The sequence below is a fragment of the Mastigoproctus giganteus genome, chromosome 9 (assembly GCF_048544385.1).
Source record: "Mastigoproctus giganteus isolate SK-2022 chromosome 9, ASM4854438v1, whole genome shotgun sequence".
NCBI lineage: Eukaryota > Metazoa > Arthropoda > Arachnida > Uropygi > Thelyphonidae > Mastigoproctus > Mastigoproctus giganteus.
The window spans coordinates 193,167,469-193,186,892 of NC_143583.1; the positions used below are offsets into that span (position 1 = coordinate 193,167,469).

Genomic DNA, 19,424 nt, shown 5'->3' on the forward strand with positions numbered 1-19,424 from the left:
TTTGCTGAAATCTAAATACACGATTTCAAAATTATTCCATAAATTCAGCTCATGAGTGATCCTATCAAAATAGCTAACCAGATTTGTTAAACACGATTTCCCTTTACAAAACCAAACTATCTAAATGATCCTGAATTCCACCCTTGATCACTGCCTTCATGTTCCCTACTACTGAAGTTAGACTGACTGGTCAGTAATTTTCAACTACACTCTTAGAACCATCTTTATGTATTGGCGATCCACTGGCACTTTTCCAATCCAACAGAATCTCTCCTGAGTCCAGTGATGCTCTCATAATTAGCCTTAATGGTTCAGTGCACTCACTTGCTGCCTCCCTTAAAATTATAGGGTATAAGCCATCAACCCAGAAGCCTTACTCGCCTGTAAGCCCAAAAGTTTTTTTTATTAAATAATCATGTGAAGTTTCAATATCATTAATTACATCTTTTTCGACTTCCCTCCCATAATTTCTCATTCACATAAAGGGTTTTTCTTCTGTAAATATTGATGCAAAGTAACTGTTGAGTTCATCTGCAACATCAGCAGGGGTATTTAATACTATCCCACGTCCATTATATAAGGGTCCGATCTGATTTGTCCTTCTCTTCTTTGCATTTATATATGTGAAGAATTCCTTATCTCCACACTTTCCTCTCTTTGTCAGCGATTTCTCATCATCTGGCAAAGGCAGATGATGAGATGATGATGCCTAACCTTTTCTGTAGTACTATTAGAGATTAATTTTTAGCTGTTATAGGCTTCAGTACTTTTTATTGCTCTATAACTTTTCCATGCTGACTTTTTCTGCTCAAGTAATGTGGCAACTTCATTATTCATCAAACTTGGAATTCTCCTCTTGAAGTATTTTTTTAATAGCATATAAGCATTCAAGGCTTCTGTGATTAATGTTTTAAAGGTATACCATAATTCAATTGTATTCACTCTCTGTGAGATATCTACCCAGTTAATAGAGGCCATGTAGCACCTTAAGCCATCGTAATTTCCTTTCCTGAAATTATAACCCATTCCACTGCCTTTAACTACTGCTACCTCTCTCTTCATCGTCCACTGTGGAACTCCATGATCACTTTCTGCTATTGGTTCCTGTACTGTCAGCCCTATTATGTCATCTGGTTCGTGGGTGATGATCAGGTCTAGAATAGTCTTTTCCTTAGTACTTTCCCTGACATGTTTATACAAATAACAAACATCTAATTGTCCCCCATGTAGTGTTTCCTTCCAATTTTCTCCAATCAGTTAAAGGAAAATTAAAATCACCCAAAATAAGACATTCACGCTTACTTGCCCATACCATTTACATGTAGACGCTCTCATCAAAATCTTCACGATCACCTGGCCTGCAGATTACTCCCACACACACACACACATGTTACTTTTGCTTCCAACTATCTCACACCATACAGATTCTATAATAGCATGTGAAAGGTCTGAATCCAGGAAAGCTTCTTTTGATAATAAGCATGACCCCATTACCCCTTCCATCTGCCCTATCCTTCCTAAATACATTGTACATACCATACTGAAACTCATCATCCCCTGTTTTCCGGTGTCACCACATTTCCATAAGCTCTATTATGTCAATGTTACTTGTCCTAACCAGCAGTTTAAATTCACTCATTTTATTGACAACACTGAGTCTTAATTACTGTATAATGTCAGAAGTGTTGTCACTTCTGACATTATACAGTAATTAAGACTCAGTGTTCTTGTATAGTTAACTACCCTGACACATCCCATGAAGTTATTTAAGCTTCCTTCCCTAGCATTACCTACCCATCCATTTGAAACATTTCTGCCCTCAGATCATCTTGCTAATATGATCTGTTGCAGTAGCAAACAAGAACTCTTGAGGTATATGCAAGTATATATCTCAAGTACTTTGATCAATATCATCAGATAAACTTGTATCTATATTACCCTTGTCTCCCCAAACTAACAGTTTCCCTGAACCCTTAAGGTATCCTCAAAAATACTATCAAAAACCCTTGCACCACCTCTGTTTAGATGTATCCCATCTCTACAAAACAGATTCCTTCTACCTACAAGTGTGGGCCAAGTTGATATAAATTTCCCCCAAAAGCGTTGTAGAGTCGTTCAAGTTTTGCATTAATCTACAAGGCTCTCAGTATATAATCCCTCCTATTGTGCCTGGGCAGAATTGCAGACACATAGACATTCTGCCCTAATTCAGAGCATTTCTTCAGCATGATATTTGTCTAACAAATCATCAGATTGTGTGGGCTTAATATCATTAGTTACCAAATGAATAATAATATTCTCTTTAACCCCCTTAAAATCTGACAACCTGTTGGTGACATCATTAATTGTTGCTCCCGGCAGACATACCCTGGTTGTAGTCCGTCTATCCTTATTACAAAAATATTTCCTGTTTCCCTGATAATGGAGGCCCCTAACAGAACTAAGTCCTTTTGAACCAGAGCAGTTTGCACTTGGATATTCTGTTCTGGGGCCTGAATCAGGAGTGCATCACTTGGTAGGTTACTAGAGTCTTGAGTCCCCAATGAGCTCTCAGTTACATTATTCTCGAGGGCAAGCACCCATTTTTTCAGTGACTCAAATTCTTTTAGCAATGCACCAAATTTTAACTTTAGATCAGTACACTCTGTACAGTGGTGACAAAAAAAAGAATTGCCAGGTGAGCTATGATTATCCATTAGGTCGACCTTTGAATATATGGCACAGGTTCTGCAACATAATGAAATCATGATTCACCCGGAAATTGCTATCAGCTATTTCTGTACGAGTTATAATATCCTCTGACGAAGTGTTTAAGGTGGGTCTTGTCACTATTATTAGTATTATTTTATTATTATTATTAGCCATATGGTGTAAGGAAGCCCGAGGCTTATGCTGCACTAGCCAAAAAAGAGTTCAGAGTTACCCCGAGAGAGAGATCACCAAGAAAGAGAAGAATGATGATATCCAGCTCAGGACCCTGGGTGTGCCAAGCCCATACTTACCAGATATGAGCCCCTGGGGTTTAACCATTGTTTAATTTATTAAATATCATAGAAAGTAACTTTTTAAAAAATTATATTTATAATATAATAAAAATTAAATTTACAAACTATTACAAGAAAATATTTATATCAAAATAAACTTTACAATATTAAAGAAATTAATTAAAAGCAATTATCTAACCTCTATAATCTCTATGCTCTCCCTGCACTCTGAAACTGACTTAGGAGCACTATGAAAGCACGTCCTCTCACTACGAATGCCAACAGTCAAGTGTGACATTATAGGTGGTTATTCATAAAGAATTAATGTTTACACATGAATAACTCTAATTAAACAACATGAACTGTTAGAATGAATTTTACTAGGCATAAAGTGTTGCAATTTACAATAAGCTATATTCTCACAGAGCTATTTAACAATTGCAACACTTCAGGAGCCAATAATGAATCCTGTCATCAGGCTTATCAAGAAAGAGATCAGGAACAAACAAACTGTACAAGGGAGAAAACTATCCATTTAGATTTCTCTCCCCACCCACCCCCGGTACAGTTTGAATGATTTAACTATAAACAATGATAAAGCAGGTAGTGAAACTATGAAATAGTTGAAAAAAATTTCAACTCTGAAATACTGTCCAAGTTATTCCATCACAAAAATCATGAGAAAAATCTATTAATGAAACAGATTTATATTTAATAGACTGAAAGGAATCTAAAAGCAGAATTGTGCATTAAATTATACACTTTTTATACAATGTGCATTAAATTATATAATATCATTCCTATTGATAAAACAGTCCAAATATGTCTGCATTATGCAGGAAGTATTTAATAACAAAGAAGTTGAAGTAATTGCATGAAACTATTGCAACAAAAAGATTTTTACAAATAAGCAAAGAAACTTCCATTCCCAGCTGTAACTGGTTCAGAGGATAATTTTAAATATAAATTTGAAAATTCAATTGAAGGTGAGGCACTTTAAATAAAAAAAAAATTCAGTTCAAAGATACCAGAACTGTGTTGCATCTATTACTGGTACAGAAATATGACTAACTACTAAAAATATTTATTCATATCAAATACTAATACTCTTTGTTATTTGTAGTATTTATTTTTTTAAATTGAATTTTCCCCTTTATTAAAAATATTTAACAGTATTTATATGTTTTATGAAGAACCATTAAATATATACATATCTATTTATTTATTTAATTTTTTTTTTTGTATTAATAAACACAAATTTGAAGTCAGACTAATCTCCTTTTTTAAATTGTATATTATCACAGCTAAAATGTGTATGTCTTTATCACAGATGGAAGTCTGTTCAAGATTCATAGTTGTGTCTGAACTATTATTACAAGACTGCAATAATAGTTCAGACACAACATGGAGTTGTTAAGGGTAAGTCCTATCTGACAAATTTGATTAGATACTATGATGTGGTCACAAAGGAACTCGATGCAAAAAATAAATTTTGTTATCATATACTTGGATTTTAGGAAAGCTTTTGTGCAGCATGGCATTAAGGGCAAGTTGCTACATTGGATAAAAGGATGGTTGAGTAGGAGAAGACAGAGCGGTAATTAATGGATACTGCTCTTTGTGGAGTACCCCAGGGTTCGGTGTTGAGCCCATTGTTGTTTTCAGTATTTATCAATGATATTGATGAAGGTATATCAGGGTTAATGTCTAAGTTTGCAAACAATACAAAGGTTGGCAGAGTTGTTAATGACAGTAACGACAGTATGTTATTGCAACAGGATCTGGAAAAGTTGATCAGATGGGCTGAGAGGTGGCAACTGAAGTTTAACACTGACAAATGTAAAGTACTGCATATGGGTAGCAGTCGTTGCTGTTGTTTGGTTTTTAGGAGCATTAGCAACTAAGGCCATATTGCTCCGAGAATATGCGGTGGTCATTTCCTGACCTTTCCGCATCCTTTGTATTTGGTGGTGACTGGCTCGAACCCCGGTCTAATCAAGAAGCATGTGCTACGCACTGCTGCTCCTTCCCACCTGGCTACGGAGGCACCCAATGTATAGCAGTAACCCCAGAATACTGTATCAACTGGGTGGTACTACACTCAGGGTAGTGGAGAATGAAATATAGGAATTTTGCTAGCAGGGATAAGGAGGTGATTGTCCCTTTGTATAAGGCAATGGTTAGGCCACAACTTGAGTACTCTATACAGGTCTGGAGGTCTCATTTTAGGAATAATGAAGAGCTGCTGGTACGAGTACAGAGAGGGGCGAGATTGGTGTGTGGAACAAAATGTTGCTGTTACCAAGAAAGGCTTAAGTTCTGTAAATTGCAGCTTTTGGGGACTAGGCACTTGTGAGGTGATCTAATTGAGATGTATAAGGCCTTGAATGGATTGAGCAAGGTCAACGCTAATGGGATTCTTCCTCTAGCTCAGGTTACTCACCTGAGTGGACATAAATTCAAATTGAGGAAAGACAATTGTAGAATAGGTGTGTAAAAATTTGCCTTTAGCCAGTGGGTGGTTGATAGTTGCAAAAAACTTCCATCTATTGTAGTTGAGTTCAACTTAAATAAGTTCAAAGCTGGTTTGTTTTTTTTTTTTTTTTAGGATCATTAGCAACTAAGGCCATATTGCTCCGGGAAATGCGGTGGTCATTCCCTGACATTTCCGCATCCTCCGTATTTGGTGGTGACGGGCTCGAACCCCGGTCTAATCAAGAAGCATGTGCTACGCACTGCTACTCCTTCCCACCTGGCTACGGAGGCACCAAGTTCAAAGCTGAACTACACAAACATTTGGAGTGAATGGATGGGTGAAATGGGAAGGGTTTTTTTTTTTTTTTTTTTTTTCTGGCTGATGCTATATAAGCTTGCTTTCTTGCATCATATGCCTCTACTAATGCCAATGCTAATGAGGTAGTGGTAGTCATGTTAAGCACCAAAATAACAAAACCTATTAAGCACTCTGCTACAGACACAATGGTGTCTGTAGCAGAGTACATTCTGTTGGCTGGATGTAAAACTGCAGTTTTTGGGACATAAAGCCATGCAATTCTTGCTCAAAGATGACTTGCTCAGCCATATTGTGAAAGGAGCCAATAAAGGTTCCTCCTGCTTGAGATAAGATTCAATCTAGATCTACACAGCGTGGAAAGGTAATTATCAAAAAACCATTCTGTTAACTGTGAGGGTGTGTATTCCAAATTTTATCTCTCAGTAATTCATGGTTTGCCACCTAGGTGTCTAAAATGATGCACTTTAATTATTATCACCTTTATACACTTAATCTCAGCCCTTATAATTTTGTGCATGAGTTTCTACTTAGTGTACTTGTTGCAATTATTATTAAAACTTAATCAATAAAGTAATGCATTAACTCAATAACAAAAGTAATTAAAATTATAGCCTGAACAAAACAAAAGAAAATCTAACCTGTAACTACACAGACTGAATCTAATGCATCTCAACAATGATGGAAGGTACGATTGTCTTTCCGGTCTTAAATTGGTCCACTGAATAACTGCACTGAAAGCAACATCTTCACTACGAATGTTGAGATTATCATCTTTCAAAATAATTTCTAAATCTTCTAAAAGAAGTAACTGGAACTCATCACTGTGACAGTATACCTAAAAAGAAAAATATGGATGCAAACAATTAGATGTACAAGTAACTTGCATGATTTCCTGTAGTTTTTTGCTTTGCTTTAAAAATTCATCTCATCTTAGTGCAAATAATGGAATATCACTGGATAAAAATTACAATATAACCTCTGAATTCTGACAACCTTGTGACCTGATCCTTTCTAGACCTTGGAATTTTCCTGATTTTGAGTAAGCTTATTACAATTATACAGAAAAATATGCAATTCTGTACTGCAAATTATTGCTCACAACACTGTAAGAAATCCATCACACAAAGTACACACAGTATATTGAAAAATATTGTAATGAATGTTATAGTAAAAATAAAATTGTTTCCACTTCCTCTTATGCAAAAATTTCACCTTGCTTCATAGGAGTTCCCCTACTGAGTTTTTAGCATGAATTCTTACTTATTTTGGCACTGGGGTCACTTTGACCCCATGCATGAACATATGAAAAATCCAGCAAAAAATAATTCAAAATTGTTTACTGTACTTTTTTTATGCCAGTTTTATTTTCAATATTTTCTGAACACAACTGTGAAAAGACCATTTTTATATTAAAAACATATATTTTTAATTAATGCTTGAAATTAAAATTGCCTTTAGACCTGTCAACTAATGAAATGCAAATTAAAAAACAAGTGTGCTTTAACAAATGCATGCAGTTGGGTGTCGACCTGCCATTTCTGTTAATGGCAGGTTGACACCCAACCTGCCATTAACAGAAATGCCTGCTGCAAGAAACATGGAGTGTGCTTCATTGTCATGAAGCCAGAGAGCATGACCGATTAGAGGAAAGTACATATCAGTAAAAGCCAATGCACCTATCAATAATTGTACTTGACAGATACCACTGAACATGTGCATATAATTAAATTGAACTTAATTCATGAATTTTTCTTAATTGTGCAGTATTTAACAGAGTATTTACAGAATTTTTTGTGGAGAAATCAAAGATTATAATAATAATAATAATAAAACATTTTCCAAATCAGCTATTAGGATTTTCAGCTGTGCAGATGAATAGATGAAGAGCACAAATTGCTGAAATATTGTCTGGGGTTTCCTCAACCCTGCACATCCAACTCTAATTGATAACAGATAATGATGGCAACAGATAACTGACCAATGTCTGCAGTTCTACAAATTATAGCATCTGGAAACTAAACACCTGTGGGGAGATCTGTTTGAAGTGTTTAATGTTTTGAATGGATTGAGCAAGCTCAGTTCTAATGGCATTCTTCCTCTTGCTCAAACTAGACAGGAGGGACATAAATTCAAATTGAGGAATGTTGCAGGGTTGTGGAAATTTGCCTTCAGCTAGCAGGTGGTTAATTTTTGTAATAAACTTCTATCTATTGTTCTGGAAGTGGATAGTTGAATAAATTCAAGGAGGAACTATACAAATTACTGGAGGAGATGTAGGTGATATGGAAGTTTTTTTTTTTTTTTTTTGGCTGATGGTTTATATTTTTGCATCATTTGCCACAACTAATACATGATGAATTATAAACATATAAAATCATGAGTACACTAAAATTTCTTTGGAACATTTGCATTTTTATCTATATTGGGTAGCCATTTTATTAGCATGTCTAGAGGCATAACTAGATTATGATGAGGGTGTCCCCCAGCCACAGATGCTATTCATCATAGGCAGTGAAGGGAGCAAAAGACTTAAAATAACTAAATTTATTTCAAAAGGATTCCAATTGCTATTATGTAAATCAATTATTATAAAAGCCACCATTTTTTTTATAAAAGAACCATACCATGGACAGAAATTTAATAATTGTTACAATTTAAGTCTTCAGAATTTGGATTGTCGTTATATGAACTGAAAGCAGTGTCGAAGGTGTGCTATGAGGAGATGCTGGCCGATGTTATTTCCCACAGTTGTAATATACAGGATAGTTGCAAAGCTGAATGCTGATACTTTCTTGACATCGTATTGTACAAAGACGTAATATTGACTAAAGAAGTGTTCTGCTTCATGAAAAGTGCAAGTGAACATAATAAACAATACACACACTGTACACTGAGTAGATGGAAATCATGGGATACCTTCCTAGTAATGGGTAGGCCCACCTTTTGCCCGGATAAGGGCAGTCACATGGCGAGGCATTGAGTCCACTACAACACAAAAGTGTTCCACAGGTATTTCCATCCACAGGTATTTCCAGACATTAAGAGTAGGAGACCGGCGGAATTACTTGACAAGTACAGGTCACTGATGAAAAAAAGCCGTGAATTAGGGTTGAAATTGAAAGTGTCTGCAATTCTGCCCAGACACGATAGGAGGGAGTATATGATGAGAGCCCTGTCAATCAATTCGGCCCTGGAAAGATTGTGCAGGGCTCAAGGGGTAGAATTTTTTTCAGCCTGGTCTGTACTTGTTAACAGGAGAGACTGCTTCTACAGGGATGGGATACACTTAAATAGAAAGGGTGCAAGAATGTTTGCTGATGCTATCGAGGCAATGTTAGGTGGGTCGGAAAACTGCTAGATTGGGGGGATACAAGGACTAATAGATTAACAGTAGCCACTGGCAGAGGTGAAAGTGATTCTTGCACTGCTTCTATTGGAATGAGCCGCAGCCTGGAAAATAAGATGCAGGATATTTCAGAGACTGCTGGGAATCATTGGGGTACAAGTAAACACATGGGTTGTGTTAGGGTAGCTAAGAAAAAGAACAGGTGCATGTATATTTGTGTGTACACCAATGCTAGGAGTTTAGTAAATAAATTTGATGAATTTGAGGTATTGCTCAAAACATCAAAGGCAGATATTGTGGGGATTTCAGAGACGTGGTGTCACACAGATATAAGAAATGCAGAACTGGAATTTGGGGAGTACAATGTCTACAGAAAGGATAGACAGGATAGGAAGGGAGGAGGGGTTATGCTATTAGTTAAAAAACACATAAAATCCAAGGAAGTGAAGCCAGTCGACATCGCTGGACAGTGCAGTGTCGAGTCAGTTTGGTGTGACATAAGCATTGGGAGATCAAAATTGAGAGTAGGAGTGTGCTATAGGCCTAATGACTCTGATGAGTATAATAAGAAACTGTTCGGAGAAATAGAGTGGGCCAGTAAATCAGAGAGTCTTATAATGGGGGATTTTAATTTCCCAGATATTGACTGGAATTCGGGGGCTGGTCACTCACACAGTAGCAAGGCTTTTGTGGATTTATTGGATGATTGTTTTCTACATCAGCATGTTCGGGAGGCAACTAGAGGGAGTAATACTCTTGATTTGATTATCAGTAGTGATTCTTCATGCATTAAGAATCTGCAGATAAATGAACCACTTGGTGGCAGTGATCACAGTGTGCTGAAGTGGGAGTTACTCAAAGAGGTAACTACCATTAGGGGTAAAGGGAAGGGGTATTGCTTTCGTAAAGGCGACTACAATGGACTGAGACAGTATTTAAATTCTATACAGTGGGATCAACTGATGATATTGCCAACAGCAAATTCAAAATGGGAAGCATTCAAAGAACTTATCGTGGAAGCTACTAGGCTTTACATACCAACTAAGAAATATTGTTCAAGGTTTAGGCCTAAATGGTTGTCAGATGAACTAATGAGGCATATGGCAGAGAAGAAAAATGCATGGGATACATACAAATTAACACGTGACACGGACGCCTATGATAGATACAAGTTGATCTGTAACCAAGTTACAAAGGAGGTTAGGCAGGCGAAGGCAGATTACGAGAGATCCTTGGCAAGGGATGCGAAGAAAAACAGCAAAGAGTTCTTTACTTATGTAAATTCTAGAAGGAAGGGGATGAATCAGATTGGTCCACTTGAGATCGATGGGTCAACTGTTGATGACCCTGCTCGGGTAGCTAACAAACTAAATGAATATTTTGCATCGACATTCACACATGAGGAGTTATTCAGCGAGGGGAATGCCAGAGGTGTATTCAATTCTAGCAGTAAGCTAGAGAATCTTGTAATAACTCAGAGCAAAGTGGAGGAGAAATTGTTGAAGATAAACACAAGAAAGGCACCTGGGGTGGATGGGATCTATCCAGTTATATTAAAGGAGGCAGCAAAGGAGGTAAGCAAACCCTTAGCCATAATTATGAGAGCTTCCTTGGACTCAGGGGAGGTACCCATTGACTGGAGATGTGCAAATGTGACCCCAATTCACAAAGGGGGATCAAAGGCTGACACAAGTAATTATAGACCTGTGAGTTTAACTTCTGTTCCCGGAAAATTAATGGAGGCACTGGTGAAAGAAGCACTGCAGGATCATCTAGACAAGACTTCAGTTATAGCTAGGACACAGCATGGTTTTGTTAAGGGGAAGTCTTGCCTGACCAATTTGATTGGATACTATGATGCAGTCACAAAAGAACTGGATGCAGGGAATAACTTTGATATTATATACTTGGATCTTAGAAAGGCTTTTGATACTGTTGCACATGGAAGACTGCTGCACAAATTGGAGCAGTGTGGCATTGGAGGCAAGTTGCTGCTATGGATAAAGGGGTGGTTGAGGGGGAGAAGACAGAGAGTGGTAATCAATGGACACTGCTCATCGTGGACTAATGTTATTAGTGGAGTCCCTCAGGGTTCAGTATTGGGGCCTTTATTGTTTTCTGTATTTATAAATGATATTGATGATGGTATATCAGGCTTAATGTCCAAGTTTGCAGACGATACGAAGGTTGGCAGGGTTGTCAAGGACACTACTGACACTATGCTGCTGCAACAGGATTTGGAAAGGTTGAGCAGATGGGCTTCGAGGTGGCAAATGAAGTTTAACATTGACAAATGTAAAGTACTACATATGGGAAACAGCAACCCCAGAGCAGCGTATCAACTCTGTGGTACTACACTGACAGTGGTAGAGAATGAAAGGGACCTGGGGGTGGTGGTGCAGGCAGATATGAAGTTCTCTGAGCAGTGCAGACGAGCTGCAAGAGTAGCTCATGGTGTATTGTCAATGATATATAGGAATTTTTCTAGCAGGGATAAGGAGGTGATTATTCCCTTGTATAAGGCAATGGTCAGGCCACACCTAGAGTACTGTATACAGGCCTGGAGGCCTCATTTCAGGAAGGATGTAGAGCTGCTGGAAAGAGTACAGAGAAGGGCAACTAGATTGGTGAATGGGACAAAGGGGTTCTCTTACGAAGAAAGGCTTAAGTTTTGCAAATTACAGTGTCTGGAAACTAGGCACCAGCGGGGTGATCTGATAGAGGTGTACAAAGCCTTGAATGGTTTGAGCATGCTCAATGCTGATGGGATTCTTCCTCTAGCTCAGAAAAATCACCTGAGAGGGCATAAATTCAAATTGAGGAAAGACAGATGTAGGATAGATGTGCGGAAATTTGCCTTTAGCCAGCAGGTGGTTGGTGGGTGGAACAGACTTCCATCCCTTGTCGTGGAAGTTGATAGCCTAAATAAGTTTAAGGCTCAGCTGGACAGGTATTTCGAACGAACAGAGGGGTGAAGTGGAAGTGGTTATTTTTATTTATTTATGTTACTTTTTTTTTTTTTTTTTTTTTTGGCTGATGCTGCATAAGCTTGCTTTCTTGCATCAAATGCCTCTACTAATGCTAATGCTAATGCTATGCTTGCCTGCACTGCTGTCCATAATTCCGTTGCATTCCTGGGTGGAGGATCCAAAGCTCGAATGGACTTTTCCACAGTATTCCAAAGATCCTCCACAGGGTTCATATCCAGGAAGGTGAACGGGGAGGCCATTCCTGGTGGTAAAATCCACGGAATGCTCTTCGAACCATGTTCTAGTCACCACGGTTCTGTGGGGAGGTGCATTGTCCTGCTAGAAGAGTCCACTGCCCTGTGGGTGCATGATGACTACGAAGGGATGCAGATGGTCTGCAAGGATGGCATGTAACATGGACTGTTCACAGATGCATCTAGATGTATCAGAAGTCCCAACATGTGCCAGTTAAACATACCCCAGACCATCCACCTGCCTGAACAGTTCCTTGTTGACATGACAGGTGCATAGCTTCATGCACTTTCCACCAGATATGCACCTCCTGTCTGTTCGAAATAACTGAACACCGGGCTCATCAGACCAGGAGACCCATCTCCTATCATCTAAGGTCCAGTGCCAATGTTCTTTTGAACAGTTGAGGCAGAGTGGTGTTAGCGATGGTATTCTGGTGGGTCGGTGGCTCCCATAACCTACTGCAGCTAACGATTGCCTGATAATCTTGTGGAGACGTTTCTGGCACCTCCCTCATTGAATTCGGTGGTGATTTGTGCCACTGTCACTCTCCAGTTAGCTGAAACAATGCAAGACAGGCATCGATGGCAGGTTCATCCATCACTTTTTACCGCCCACAGTGCTGTCCACGATGAGATGTTATTCCAGAAATGTCATATTCCAGATTTACTCTTCATAGTGTCGAACGGGGATAGTGCAATTTCTGTACCACCTCCACGATAGAGAGACCCGTGCATCGGGCACCCATTGGTTCGCAGTGATTGGGTGATCTATTCCTGATTTAAAATTAGCTGCACGGGAGGGGGGGCTTTCGGATTTTCAACCAGCGTCAAAAGGGAGAAAATCGGGAAAAGAAGATAAGCAAAGCAATAGATCATCCAATCCCTGCAAACCAGTGGGCAGAACTCAGCCAGCTGGTGGAAATTCAGATCTTGGGGTACCCCTCCATTACTTCAACCATACTTCGACTAAAAGTCAGAAAGAAGGCAGTGATCGGCAGGTTTCACTCACTGGTTTCCCCCACCCTCTTTCCTCCTAGTTTGGCATGCCTAGGGTGTTTATTCCCCCCCTTGCCGCTGTTTTAAAATCGGGAACTCGTTTTCCGATTTTAAAACAGTGGGGTGGGAGGATAAACACCCTACATAAGCTAAGCATCCGCTTCCTCGTCGACATAAAACAATCAGAAACAAAACGCATTCACAATAATCACCCAATCACAGAACTCGACCGTACATTCACTCCGTTATACAACCACGCCCACTGTGCAGAGACAAGGGGTATCCAAATAATAGATTTCGGCCGGCCAACTTTTCACTCCTTGTCGCAAAGATCCGTGGGTAAGCACCATAAAGTAAATTTCAACCATTTTTTTTTTTTTTTTTTTTAACTTTCTACCTACCTTATCAAAGTGAAGAAGCAGGAAGTCCATTGCAGATTTCTGTAAGCTCGGACTATAATAGTACTTAGTGTATAAATAGATTCCAATGCAGTTTTCTACTGTTAACTGACGGGACAAAAACTCGGCACACTGACATACTGCTTCCGTGATGAGTAGCTGATCTGCAGCCTGAAAAATCTTTTCGACGTTATTTTCATTAATTAGCACTATACCTGTGTAGGCAAAGTCTACAAGAAGAGCCATGATACGGGCACTGACATTAGGAATAATGACTTCTTTTATATCTCCAGCAGAAAGTGAATTAGTGTAAAGAGCACGAAAAAAGGGACTTACTGCTGATATCATAGCTCTATGAATTCCAAACTTATCACCGTCTTCGGTCCTAATAACACCATCGCAAAGCTGATTGTTTTGACGCAGATCTCTGAGAACAGGACAAATATGAGCGACGAAGTCGCCGGCACCTGAGATGGGCTTCTGGGAGTTCCACATGAACAGAAATCTTTATACATATGTATGCACATATAGTATTATATATGAATTGCCTTTTAGGCATAATCTTCAATCTATCAAGATTTCGTTAACTGAATATATAAAACATAAACTAACAAATGTTATTATGTTAAATCGTTAAACATAACAGATATTTTCTTTAAATGAACGTTCTGATTGTCTTCTGGAACACTTAGAATATATTTACACTCAGGCTTTTTCTGAATTATGGTATGACAGCTAAAAACTCGTGAAATTATAGCGTACGCTACCAGCAACAATTACCGGTGACGTGAACTCATGCAACACATAAAAGCATACTGCATAAAGTAATTTCACGATAAACTCTGCCAACCCGAGCAAGCGAGTATGGGGTATACAACAGACTTTGGTTGTAAAAGAACATGAGTGATATTTATTGTAGCTTCCAGGCCAGTGTTTCTCAACCTCTGTGCCGCGAGTATGTTTCAAGTGTGCCGCGGATAATGCAAATAAAAAAAAATAATAATAAATAAATCCAAGTTTTATAATAAAAATTAATTCAAACAAAAAATTCGTTTGTTTACGCCGCGCCCATCCGGCGGTCAATGTGACGTTACATTTCGATTCCTAGTACTAGTTCTGTTCACCTAAATTACACACTTAATAAGTGTACAGGCAACCCCCGTATAACACGGTACTTCTACAACACGGTTTGGGAATTGCGACAATCCTCGCACAACACGGTTTGGGAATTGCGACAATCCTCGCACAACACGGTACTTCTACAACACGGTTTGGGAATTGCGACAATCCTCGCACAACACGGTACTTATATAGCACGCTTTCGCTCTAACACAGTTTGAGAATAGCGGGAAATCTCGCATAACAAGGTATTTTTTCGCTTTTGTGCTGGGAAAACTCTTCTATTATGTTAGATAATTTTTCAACGTTTCCATTCCATTTTGGGAATCCCCACTGTTGACTCGCTAGTCGTTATCGCCTCGTGATATTTTTCTAAAGCACATTTCTGGAGGTCACTACCATAAAACAATAAAAACAATTTTCACTTTCCGTTTTATTGGGCTTTTCTGTTAGTGTAATCTAATTATTAAACGGGTAGTAAACTCGATCTTCTGACATTTCCCATAGTACTAACAGCTGGAATTCTGTGGGTTTTCACGTTATTATGGTGAAATGTGTTTCCCCTTCCATCAAATATTCAATATAAAAACATAAATAATTTTCAGAAACTCATTACTCCGTATTACACTTGCAACTTGTGCGTGTCCTGATATTTGTTATCAATTGCTTATCGTTTTTGCTGTTTTAAATTTTACAACCAAAAAAAAAAAAAAGTCAGTGAACAGTAATATCGATTAGCATTAGTAGAGGCATACGAAAGCAAGCTAATGCAGCACAGCTAAAAAAAAAAAAAAAAAAAACACTTGGATTTCACCCCTCCGTAATACCTGTCCAGCTCAGCCTTAAATTTATTTAGGCTTTCAACTTCCACAAAAAATGATGGACGTCTGTTCCACCAATCAACTAGCCGCTGGCTAAAGGCAAACTTCCGCACATCTATTCTGCAACAGTCTTTCCTCAGTTTGAATCTATGCCCCCCCCCCTCAGGTTTGTAATCTGAGAAAGAGGAAGGATTCCATCAGCATTGATCAATCAGATCACCTCCTAGGTGCCTAGTCTCCAAACACTGTAACTACAAAACTTAAGCCTTTCTTCGTAAGGATGATTGTTTTCTACAGCAGCATGTTCGGGAGGCAACTAGAGGGAGTAATACTCTTGATCTGATTCTTCATGCATCAAGAATCTGAAGATAAAGGACCCACTAGGTGGCAGTGATCACGGTGTACTGAAGTGAGATTTACTCAAATAGGTAATTACCATCAAGGGTAAAGGAAAGGGTTTTTGCTCTCGTAAAGGTGACTACGGTGGTCTGCAGTGGCGGATTAAGGACAGTTGGGGCCCCTAGGCAAATTATATTTGGGGACCCCCCAAAAACTAAAAATAAAAAAAAAAGAATAAAAAATAAATAAAAGTTAGGTGGCAAATAAATGAAATTTTGTACTTTTGAATTTTTTGCCTAAATTTTCGCTTAAATTAAGCAACATTTTTATGATGTTTACTGAAAACATTAATCTATTTTAGAACACTATAGGAAAATGTCTTGGCTTGGGGCCCCCAAAGCTTGTGGCCCCTAGGCACGTGCCTCATTGCCTTAATCGGTAATCCGCCATTGGTGGTCTGAAGCAGTATTTAAATTCTATACGGTGGAACCAACTTATGATGGTACCAACAGCAAATTCAAAATGGGAAGCATTCAAAGAATTAATCTTGGAAGCTACTAGGCTTTTCATACCAACAAAGAAATATTGTTCAAGTGTTAGGCCTAAATGAATGTCAGATGAACTAACAGACATGTGACTGAGAAGAAAAATGCATGGGATACATATAAATTAACATGTGACCAGAAGTAACCAAGTTACAAAGGAGGTAGGCAGGCGAAGGCAGATTACGAGAAATCTTTGGCAAAGGATGCAAAGAAAAACAGCAAAGAGTTTTTTACTTATGTAAACTCTAGAAGGAAGGGGATGAACCAAATTGGCCCACTTAGTATCGATGGTTCAACTGTTGATGATCCTGCTCTGGTAGCTAACAAACTAAATGAATATTTTGTATCTACATTCACACATGAGCAGTATTTCAGGGAGGGGAATGCCAGAGGGTATTCAACTCTGACAGTAAGTTAGATAATCTTGTAATAACTGAGAGTAAAGTGGAGTAGAAATTGTTCAAGATAAACACAAGAAAGGCACCTGGGATGGATGGAATCTATCCAGTTATTTTAAAGAAGGCAGCAAAGGAAGTAAGCAAACCCTTAGCCATAATTATTCGAGCTTCCCTGGACTCAGGGGAGGTACTCATGGACTGGAGATGTGCAATTGTGACCCCAATCCACAAAGCAGGACAAAGGGAGACACAAGTAATTACAGACCTGTTAGTTTAACTTATGTTCCAGGGAAATTAATGGAAGAACTGGTTAAAAAAGCATTTCAGGATCATCTAGACAAGACTTAGTTATAGCTCGGACACAGCATGGGTTTGTTAAGGGGAAGTCTTGTCTGACTAATTTTATTGGATACTATGATGTAGTCACAAAGGATCTGGATGCAAAGAATAACTTTGATATCATATATTTGGATCTTAGAAAAGCCTTTGATACTGTTGCACATGGAAGACTGCTGCACAAATTGGAACAGTGTGGCATTGGACGCAAATTGCTGCAATGGATAAAGGGATGATTGAGTGGGAGAAGACAGAGAGTGGTAATCAATGGACACTTCTCTTCGTGAACTAATGTTATTAGTGGAGTCCCCCAGGGTTCAGTGTTGGGCCCATTGTTGTTTTCTGTATTTATTAATGATATTGATCATTGTATATCAGGCTTAATATCCAAGTTTTAGGATGATACAAAGATCGGCAGGGTTGTTAATGATACTAATGGGAGCATGCTGCTGAAACAGGTGACACTATTGTCAGGGAACGGGGAACATGCTTTGTAAAAAGGATAAGTGGAACAGGACCAGAGTATGTCTGCCAGGGGCAAAGGTTGATGACGTTGTAGAGCGGATATCATCTTTTAAGGGCACAAAAGGTGATATAGTTGTACACGTTGGCCATAATGATATTAAGAGTAGGAGACCAGCAGAATTACTTAACAAGTACAGGTCGCTGTTGAAAAAAAGCCGTGAATTAAGGTTAAATTTGAAAGTGTCTGCAATTCTGCCCAGACATGATAGGAGGGAGTATATGATGAGAGTCTTGTCGATCAATTCGGCCCTGGAAAGATTGTGCAAGGCTCAATGGGTAAATTTTTTTTCGCCTGGTCTGTACTTGTTAACAGGAGAGACTGCTTCTACAGGGATGGGATACACTTAAATAGAAAGGGTGCAAGAATATTTGCTGATGCTATCGAGGCAGTGTTAGGTGGGTCGAAAAACTGCTAGATTGGGGGATACAAGGACTAATAGATTAACAGTAGCCACTGGCAGATGTGAAAGAGATTCTTGCACTGCTTCTATTGGAATGAGCAGAAGCCTGAAAAACAAGATGCAGGATATTTCAGAGACTGCCGGGAGTCATTGCGGTACAAGTAAACACATGGGTAGCTAAGAATAGAAATAGATGCATGTATACTTGCGTGTACACCAATGCTAGGAGTTTAGTAAATAAATTTGATGAATTTGAGGTATTGCTCAAAGCATCAAAGGCGGATATTGTTGGGATATCAGAGACGTGGTGTCACACAAATATAAGGAATGCAGAACTGGAATTTGGGGAGTACAATGTGCACAGAAAGGATAGACAGGATAGGAAGGGAGGAGGGGTTATGCTTTAGTTAAAAAACACATAAAATCCAAGGAAGTGTAGCCAGTCGACATCGCTGGACAGTGCAGTGTCGAGTCAGTTTGGTGTGACATAAGCACACCAAACTTTTTTTCTTTTTTCTTTTTTTTTTATTTCTTTAGAATCAAAGATACAAATTTTGGATCGTCTTAAAAAAGGAGAAAAGGTATCATACGTTGCAAAGGGTTTTAATTTAAATGAAGCAACAATCCGGACTATAAAGAAAAATGAACAAAAAACTAGAACTGTTGTTGATACAGGATCTTTCATATCCGCAAATATGACAGCTCGTCCCCTGAGCACCAATAATTGGGAAAATGGAAAAAGCACTCAGCATTTGGATTGACGATAGCAGTAAAAAACGGATCACATTAGACGAAAATGTAATTAAACAAAAAGCATTAAAATTTATAACCATTTAAAAGAAAATGGAGCATCTTCTGTTAACCCGGAGTCTGTTGCCAGTTTGTTGGTTTGAGCGATTCAAAAACCACTTCTCGTTACATAACATAAAAATTCAAGGGGAAAATGCATCGGCTGATAATTAAGCTGCCAAGAAGTATGCAGAGGAATTTCAAAAAAAATTATTGAAGAGCACGAATACACACCACATCAAGTTTTCAATGCCGATGAGACAGGCCTTTGTGGAAACAAATGCCCAACAGAAAGTTTATTTTAAAAAAAAAGATAAAATTGTTTTACGGCATCAAAAGATCGTGTAACCTTACTTATCTAACCCCAGGGGCTCACATGTGGTGAGTATGGGCTTGGCACACCCAGCGTC

At 38.6% G+C, this 19,424-nt stretch overlaps 1 protein-coding gene across 1 annotated transcript in view; it reads right to left on the reverse strand.

The window, feature by feature from the left end:
- LOC150080985 (kelch-like protein 10) overlaps nt 1-14,236 on the reverse strand; it is a 132,744-nt gene extending 118,508 nt beyond the window's left edge. The window contains exons 1-2 of the mRNA XM_090380875.1: nt 13,745-14,236; nt 6,417-6,613 (exon numbers count right to left, since the gene is read on the reverse strand). Coding sequence (XP_090237001.1) covers nt 6,417-6,613; nt 13,745-14,236 — 689 coding nt within the window. The remainder of the gene's footprint in view (nt 1-6,416; nt 6,614-13,744) is intronic.
- Between the last annotated feature and the right edge of the window lie 5,188 nt (nt 14,237-19,424).